Source organism: Sinocyclocheilus anshuiensis, unplaced genomic scaffold (assembly GCF_001515605.1).
Source record: "Sinocyclocheilus anshuiensis isolate Anshui unplaced genomic scaffold, SAMN03320099.WGS_v1.1 scaffold412, whole genome shotgun sequence".
In the NCBI taxonomy this organism is placed as follows: Eukaryota; Metazoa; Chordata; class Actinopteri; order Cypriniformes; family Cyprinidae; genus Sinocyclocheilus; species Sinocyclocheilus anshuiensis.
The window spans coordinates 989,809-999,119 of NW_015558661.1; the positions used below are offsets into that span (position 1 = coordinate 989,809).

At 40.1% G+C, this 9,311-nt stretch overlaps 1 protein-coding gene across 4 annotated transcripts in view; it reads right to left on the minus strand.

The window, feature by feature from the left end:
- Positions 1-5,250: 5,250 nt before the first annotated feature.
- ank1b (ankyrin 1, erythrocytic b) overlaps positions 5,251-9,311 on the minus strand; it is an 85,801-nt gene continuing 81,740 nt past the window's right edge. For 2 of the 4 annotated variants that reach the window (XM_016477317.1, XM_016477316.1), the window contains 5 exons: positions 7,656-8,313; positions 7,234-7,519; positions 7,042-7,122; positions 5,856-5,945; positions 5,251-5,676 (listed from right to left, as the gene is read on the minus strand). In XM_016477317.1, the coding sequence (XP_016332803.1) occupies positions 5,877-5,945; positions 7,042-7,122; positions 7,234-7,519; positions 7,656-8,313 (1,094 nt within the window). In that variant the 3' untranslated portion in view covers positions 5,251-5,676; positions 5,856-5,876. The remainder of the gene's footprint in view (positions 5,677-5,855; positions 5,946-7,041; positions 7,123-7,233; positions 7,520-7,655; positions 8,314-9,311) is intronic. The other 2 variants (XM_016477319.1, XM_016477318.1) reach the window with 2 other exon arrangements.

Genomic DNA, 9,311 nt, shown 5'->3' on the forward strand with positions numbered 1-9,311 from the left:
GCAGGAATTTTCGGTCATAGATGATCCGGGTGCCTACATAATTATTTAGTAATCAAATCAAGATTATATTACATGAAGGAAACAACAGTCTTAGAATAGGCTACAAGAGCAAAGTTGACCGACAAGCCTGTGAAAACATGGAGTCCAGCCAGGTGAGTTCAGTAAGTTCCTTGTTAGTATTGTGGGTTACATTCGATCCAAACATGTCTAAACATGTTCCTACGGCTGTGCAGTTTACAACATTCAAGAGTTGCATCATTAAAACCTGACCCTTGTAAAGTGTCAATGTTTGACACCCTATTTTTCATTACATTTTTTCCTTATCAGAACAGAAAAGCACAAGCCGACAGGCTGAAATGAAGTAGTGAGAACATACTATCAGCTCTCCTCCTATCAGCCCTGTTGAACCTACTGTGAACAGTCACACACAAACATCCTTGAACTACATTCACTTAGTGAGGAAAAGCTAATGAGTGCATTACGGTGTAGAAAACAGCCTGAAACACCTATAAACACAACCCATTGGTTTATGCATAGAAATCAAGCATGATATATTGCTCTTGGGAATTTTTGTCAGGCGACTATTGTGTGTTACATCACGGCTCATCTGATGATCTCTAGACAAACAGTGATTGATACACTATTTACAATCATAAGAATAGCCACCCTTGTGCACTAGAAAAGCAGAAGTGGCCGTTTACAATAGGAAACCAACACAGTCACATGCCTCGAACGGCATCACGTCCATTTTTGGCATCACGTCCATTTTTGTCGACGGTTTACAAATTTTGTCATCTGACAAAATCCACAATGTACATAATAAAACATAAAAGTAATTATAACAGACATGAGAGAATGTTTCTATTTTTCATGAGAATGTTTCATATTTTTCCTCAGCTATAAAAAAAAAGGATACTTTTTCCTTTGAAAAAAGAACTTAAAATAATTAATTCATCTTCAAAAAGTGGACAAATTTCATTAATATCATGCATAATATCAGAACACCACACCAGCCTGTCCAAAATACACTTGAAGGTCGTTCAAGGCCATGATGTCATCTTAAGTAATTGTAATTTCATAAATGAAATGTTCAAAATTTTAAACAGTCAAAACGGCCTGTAAAGAAATAACCTCTTTATTTTGAATGTATACTTATTTAATTTCATTTGTTAATCAATCAATGCCTATTTTTACGTTTAGAATTGTACATCGTAAGCATATTTGAACAGTATTTCTGCCATTCCAACGTCTGAGAAGACCAGCAGAACATTGTTTAGCAAGACAAATAAAGAAGACTGCAGTCGAGTCAATAAAACAATGTTCTTCTCGTCGTAAAGATAACATTCCTGAATTTATGACCCCTTCACAGGTACAGTTAAAAGGCAAACAATACAAGACAAGCAGGCTGGAGCGTTATGAGCACAAAGATAATGCGAGCGGAGATGCATCGCTATGTCGCGGTCATAACAAAAACAATGCATACACCGCGACAGCTGCGAGTGCCCCCAAACGATTCATCTGCAAGTTCGTGACATTTACCTCCAGGAGTCGTGCTAAAGAGGGTCCCTCCGGGCGTCGTAGAGTAATCGTGAGGCATATGGGCCGCATCGTTGATTGTGACTCGTCTGGTGGTCGGAATTGCCTGACTGGTGGTCTTCTGACTGCCCATGGACATTTTCAACACTAGTGCAATCACAAATTCAGCCAGCTGCCTTAATCAAATAGTGTCTCTGCACCTTAGAGCAAAAGAATAAAACAGTTCAGCTCGAATTTAACCGGAAAAAAAATGTATGTTAGCAGCAGTTCGGTATCAAGTTACTTTCTATGATTATTTACCTTGTCCGTTTGTGGCAAACTTTACTACATACAAAAATAAATAATACTAATATTTGAGCCTTTATAACACTTAATTCACACATTCACACTCGCAAACTAGCTAAAATACTAGCCTTCTCCGTGACCACGTTTTCTCTCTCTCCCTCATGCACACACTCAACAAAACACGAGCAGGAAAGGGCTATTTAAAACGGAGAATTGATGCAACGGCGCCCCCACTTGTATGCGGCAGTATTGCAACAGCGCAATGGGAAATGTAGTTTTTTTCGACGTTTACACGAGTTGTACACAGATTCATGGACAAAACTTGACTTGCCATTCGAGTACTTTCATGGCAACATCTCCACCGAAATTACTTAGAGATGATCTTAGTGTTTTTTGTAAGAAAAAAAATCGGATTGATTTTCTCTACATTTTAACAAAATTATTATTATTTTTTTTTAAGTTACTTAGTAGTTATTTTACAATATGTTTAAGTATCACACTGTATAATACACGTGGATATGCAAATTTAATACTGGATATGCAAAATATGATAATTTTGTCAACATCATAAGATTTTCTGTGACAATGGTGACAAGTTGGAGTTGAAAATTATCCTATGTTAAAATATGTACCCATCCTGTAGTCTCCGTTCATTCATTCTTTTACGTTAATAGCCTGCTAGATTTATAAATGCATATCAGTAATATTTGGCACATTCTCTTACACACGCACACAGCGTCACAATATGTCACATCTTTCTTTATTAATTTTTGTAAATGATCTCAGCTGGTGTGCAGGGTAAATGATCTATACATATCTTCATATCAGAATGAATCTGAATAATAGGCTTGTATACATATTCAATGTTCGTATTTCCTGTCTCCGTTACAATAAAAAAAAAGAAATGAAAACATGTTCAAATAGCTACAAAGCCTCTACATTCCCCATGACATGGGCATGTATGTATCACGGGATTCTAACTAATATATTTAAAGTACATCCATAACAACTCTAATAAGGGTGCATAGCATTCTAATTAAATATAGTTTGTCATATATTTATACATATATTCTTTATTAAAAACATATTTTTCTGTGCATGTGCGCAGTTGCATTCCTTAGTACAGAGTAATATGATATTGCGTTTATATTGTCATTAATCCATTCTAAAGGAGTATAGGTGAAGTCTAGTTTTTGCAACAGTTAAACATTGTACATAAACTCTTTTTTTAATACATAATGATTGCAATGTTAGATCGTTTTGTTCCTTAAACAAACCAAAAATAAATAATGAAATAAATAAATAAATATAAATTAATTAATAAAAAACATTCTCTTCCTTTCCCCCATTTTCAGGAATTGTATGTATCAGTTAACAATTACAGCAGCGATAAGATGTTGAACATGTATCCATGTCCTTCATGCTGAGGTCACTTCCCTTACCCACTTCCCAACACCCCTGATAATCCTTATACTCCTTTGAGTGGATGTAGGATTTACCGTTACATGTGTATTAACTAGAATAATGGAAGAGAAATCATCTGTCAACATAAACCTGAGTGAACTGTAGAAAACAATATACAGTGAAGGTAAAACTCATGAGGGTTTTAAAGCGAAGGGACGTGTGCATTCTCACAAAGCACACAATTTCATGAAATCAACAAAAACACTAGGATCTGATTAGACATTTTTTTACAAAATATGAAAGTACAATCATTGTCATTCGTCCAATTGTCCATGCATTCCATAAATCTTTTTTTTTTTTTTAGTTTGGAGGTTAAGTTCATTTATTCATTCACTCATTCAATGACATCCCTCAACTTAAACTACACATATGTGTGAGCCAGTATATCACGGTGTGCTTGTGACTATGTAAGCTACTGTGCTGTGATTAAATGCTGAGCACCGTACCTGATTTCATTATGCTTGCCAGCCGTTCAAAGAAACCTTGTCTATTAAAGTGAAACAGCTACCGTTCAGTGAACTGGAGTTGGCATGTAGATCACGTAATTGCATACGGTGTGAGATACTCATGCATGCTGTTATATCTCTTGAATCGTATACGTCTTACAAATGCTACTAAAATGTCGGGTTAATACAGTATATACTGAACACACAAGCGCTCATAGACAGAAAAACACGCACACACACACACACACACACACACCGACAACAACGCAGTATTACAACTGTTGCAGCACGTTTGATATTATTGCTTTGGTAGACTATACTTCAAGAGTTTTGTGTATGTTTGGGCTCTTACGTAGTTAAAAAAAAGAATACCAACTAAAAAACACATGCAAATGACGTTAATAATGAAGTTGCAATAGAAGTAGTTTAAGCTTAGTTACCATATAACCTTGTTCGTGTGTGTTGGTACTGGTAAAAGTGAAACATTTGAAGCCAAAAAGTGAGACAGACAGTTGTGAGTTCACAGTTCAGGGGTCAATTTTCAGGTGGACTTTCACAGTGCTGTCTGTATATTTATCAGTCTATTTTTAACTGTACATCTAAATGAAAAACAAACAAACAAACAAACAAAAAGAATAATCATTTAAGACGCTTCCTTGTCGCGTAACTTCATCCGAAATCCCAAACATTACAAAGGCAGTTACTCAGAGATGGTCCCCAAGCCCCACACGTCACAGCTACAATCGTTTTTTTTCCCAACAGCACAGCTTGATTAATAAATAGAAAATAAATAAAAACATCCGGGCCGAGTGCGGGCCCAAGAGAACAGCATGAAAAGCTGTGTTAACCAGCATGCAATGCTACATTAGTCTGAAATCGGTCCGACATGGCGGTTTTAGTCAAGCAGCTGAGCTACAAATGTGGATGAACGGATGGTCGGTAGGTCAGAGGTTAGAGTTGTGAACTGTCAGACAGAGAAAGCACATGCCCTCCTTAGGTTGCCATTTTGGGTGTTATGTACAAAGCTACACTACCTGCAACAAATAAATCAGTTCGTTTTTTTTTTTTAAACAGGGGGGCTTGAAATTCAAAATGAGAGATATAAGACTAAAAGGTGGCTGACAGTTCAAAGGAACATGGATACGCTTCACAAAATGGAAATAAACGAAGGCGGACGCTCACGAGCAGGAGAGCACAGTGGCTTGTTGTCATTCCCATGGCAAACACCAAATGAGCTCTGACCGATCCAGAAAAAAAGCTCAGTACCAAGCCAGAAGCGAGTACACATGCGTTAGATACCGACACACACTGACGCACATTCACGTAGCATTAGAGTGCATATATCACATTGAATAACAGGATAAAGGGCCTGTGGGAAATGACGTGACGGGCTTAGCATCCACTATGCTGCTGTGTAATGACAATCAGTTTGACAAAATAAAGAACTGTTGCTTTTTTTGGGCTGTTGTGTTCCCAAGACCCTTTGTTTCAAGAGTCTCTCGTTTTTTTTTTAAGATCCAAGGTCCAAAAGTTTTTTCCCTCCCCGCTGCCAGTCCTGGACCGGCCCTTTACCTTGTACCCCTTCAGTTTTTTAGATAATGACAGCTCATAGGTCATGCACCAGCAGTCAGTCATGCGTTTACAGTTGACAGGAAGCACTTTTGTTGCTTTTTTTGGTGGTTTTCTTCACGTTTTGTATAAAAAGTTCATGCCCTATGCTAGTTGTATGTTTCTTTTTTCTTCTGTTAAAAATGTTACAAAACTACAGGTAGAGAACGCCATCTCCTTGTTTTCTGTGGCGCTCCATGGTTGCTTGACTGTAGGATTTGGAGCGATGTGTTGTTCTTTCGCTGCATGTTTTGTTTTTTCCCATTATCGCTCCATGTCTCGTCCTATCTCCCAGTCGTGCGTAGGTGAAAGATGATTTGGCAGTGGATGTTCGACCCTGGAAGAGCAATCCTTCATGAACAAATAGCTCCTTCAAAGAGACATTTTCTGAAGCAAAGTCACTAAAACATCAAACCGATGGACGAATCACTCAAATTTAGCAAAGCTAGCCTGCCCCATGGGTTTAAAGCTGTTCTTATGTAATACTCTAATCATTTTACCCGCTCCGGGCCGTACCTTCAGGACAGTTTGTTTGTTTCAGTGCTTTACTCTCCGTAGACTGGAGTGCTTCACGGTCTGGACATCCCTTTTCACATCCATGCCCAACTGGAGAAAAGCAGGAGGGAGGAGAGGGACAAGTGAAAAGATGATTGAATCATTATGTAAGTGTGCTAGTTGTTAACTAGTGGCAATTTGGGCATTTCGTTAGTTTGATTCACTGAACAAATATTCCCTGCACAAAATAAGTCTATGGTCTGAGTCTGAATGAACTTAAAGGGTCTGTCATTAATTATTCACCCTCCATGTATGTATTTCCAAACCCATTAGACCTTCGTTCGTCTTCGGAACACAAATTAGGATATTATGTAAAAGTATTGACTCTTGTCGACACAGGAGCCGGCGTTCTTACGTAGAACACGGATGCACTGCGCCTTGTTTACAAGCAGAGAAAGACACATGCTATACCATAAAACAGTCTTCGTAAACATGTCTGAAGATTTCGACACAGAGGATGACTTGCAATTTTTTGCCCAGTCTTACTTATTCGAACCAGAATATACAGAAGATGAACTAAGAGATGGATGTTCCACATTAGAATGCCAACTTCTGCATCAGCAGCACCACACGCATGCGTCGTGGTATTCTTGTGAACGCGCATGGAAGACTGACACGGAAGAGAAGACAGTGTTGAATAAAGTCCTTATTTTTGTTTTCTTTGCAAACAAAACGTTTTCTTATAGCTTCATAAAATTACGGTTGTACCACTGATATCGCATAGACTATTTTATCAATGTCCTTTCTACCTTTCTGGGCCTTGAACGTGGTAGTTCAGTTGCTGTTTATGCAGCAGGGTCAGAAAGTTTTCGGATGTCATCAAAAATATCTTAATTTGTGTTCCGAAGATGAACAAAGGTCTTACGGGTTTGGAACGACATGAGGGTGCATAAAAACATATTTCAAAAACATTACAAAATATTACAAATCCTAACATTTGTACAGTTGTGTATATAGAACAAATGTAGTTTAATAAAAGCAAACAGCAAAAAAGAAATGAATTAGGAATCAATTCAACAATCATTAAAATGATATCTATGAAATATTAGAAAACAGAAACTATATTACCCATCATAACTGATGATAATCTCAAAATGGTGAGCCAGATTGAAACTTCTATATACCTAAAAGAAACCAGATGACCTACCTTGCTCACAACATTCCCATGCTCATCAGTAAACTGCTCTTCATGTAAATGATCACTGGAGAGATCTATTGGATCATCCTTCTGCAAGCAGGGAATAATAGCTGGATTAATTATCATTACCAATTAATTGAAGTCAAGACTGTGCCCAAAATCATGTTCTTTGCTCAGACTGGACAGGCCCTGGGGACACACCTGTGCCTTCCGTCTGTCCTGGTCCCATGCCCGTAATTCCCCCTCCTGATGGGAGAAGCCCAGCCCTTTATCAAAGGGCTGAGTGCCCAGCAGACGCCCCCGCAGGACCTCCGAATGGCCTGTATCACATACCGGTGTAAGTAGGGCCTCCTGTGCTACACGTGACTGATTGTGGTCCGGGGACGATGACATCACGGCCTCCATGGTCTGCCTCGCTTTGGGTTGGGACCAGCTGCGGAAGGAGTCTTTCTCCTGCGAGTAAGGCTGGAAGGCACCGCCGCTGAGCCTGTGAAGGAGGGACGGACAAAGACGGTGTAAAGTTGTCTGTCCAAAGGACGACGTTCAAAGTTTTAATAGTGGTTCTAATTTTGCGAAAATAGCGAAGTCCACACCTAACTATAACGTGGGAACGCAATCCGTACCTGTCCCCGTTGTGTTCAAGGGCTCGGGTCAGTCCGGTTCTCTCGCACAACTGAGCGTAGAGCTGTTGCCCTGTAAGAACAGAAAACTTTTCCTCTGAACTTGCCTCTTTTCCACCCTTTCCTCCTCCTCTAGCTACACCCGTCAAACTGCCGCCCACCGCCGCTGCAACCTCTGTCCTCTTGCCCTCCGACCTCTGACCTCCAGCCTGCCCATTATAGTTGGCCTTTGGGACGGCACCACTGGCCCATGCCTTTTCTACGCTTGCCGACACCGGCTCGTGCTGTATGTCATCTTCCTCAATCTCCTCTTCCTCCTCCTCTTCCTCCAGCTCCATGATGGAGCCACTTGCCCCGCTGGCTCCGCTGCTGGGCCTCCCCAAACTGCTGCATGGCAGGCTCAACGTATTAGCCTCTGAGTCGTCCGCATGGCTACTACCATCCAGAGACGAGTCTTCCACGGTCACCAGGGATGGACTGACCCCTGCTGGCCACACCTGCACGTCTGACATCTCCATCATAGTGTCCTCCTCAGTGGTGGCAATGGGTGCGCACTCCAGACTCGACACCTCCTGCCAGTAGGGCTCGACGCCCAGTGGAGAGGGCAGGCTGTACTGCATAGAAGCGGGGGAGAGCAGCTCCTCCTGCACCAGCTCGTAACCTGAGGGATGGCCAGACAAGAAAGGCAACGCTAACACCACAGACACAGTGGGGGTACGTGGGGAGTCTTGACCCTCTCAGAAAGGTCATGCAGAACACAGTGCTCTGGGTGCAGTCAAAGTATGTCGATATATACAGTGGGGAAAATAATTATTTGATCCCCTACTGATTTTGTAAGTTTGCCCACTTACAAAGAAATGAAGGATCTGTAATTTTTATGGTAGGTTTATTTTAACGAATAGAGAGAATATCAAGCAAAAAATCCAGAAAAAAAAAATGCTGATGGTCTTGTAGCCCATTCCAGCCTTGTGCAGGTCTACAATCTTGTCTCTGACGTCCTTTGACAGCTCTTTGGTCTTGCCCATGGTGGTGGGAGAGGTTTGAATGGAAGATACACATTCTATGGACTGGTTTCTTTTATACTCATAACAAGATGACATTAGGAGTAATTTCTTAAAGTGACAGGACTAATCTGTGTTCCACTTGGGCACGTAACCAATCTGTGGGAGCCAGAATTCTTGCTGGTTGGTAGGGGATCAAATACTTGTTTTACTCACTGAAGTCAATTTATAACCTTTATATAATGTGTTTTTTCTGGATTTTTTTGTTGATGTTCTGTCTCTATCCGTTAAAATAAACCTAACATAAAAATTATAGACCCTTCATTTTTTTGTAAGTGGTCAAACTTGCAAAATCAGCAGGGGATCAAATAATTATTTTCCCCACTGTAAGTGAACAGAGGTGCTTTAACGCAAAGCAGCATAATAACAGGGCCACAGAAAGTTCATTCTGCAGAGAGAGATTGGGTTCACTCACAACAAGCAATCCACTTTCAAAGTAACTTTTAAAGGAATATTCTGGGTTTTTTTACTAAGTTCTGCAGTAATTCAGTGTTTTACAATAATAATCGCATATTAATTTAGTCAACTACCCACAGAAACAATAAAAAAACATCATTAAAGTTGCAATGTAAAGGAAGTAGCACGGGGGGGGGGGGGG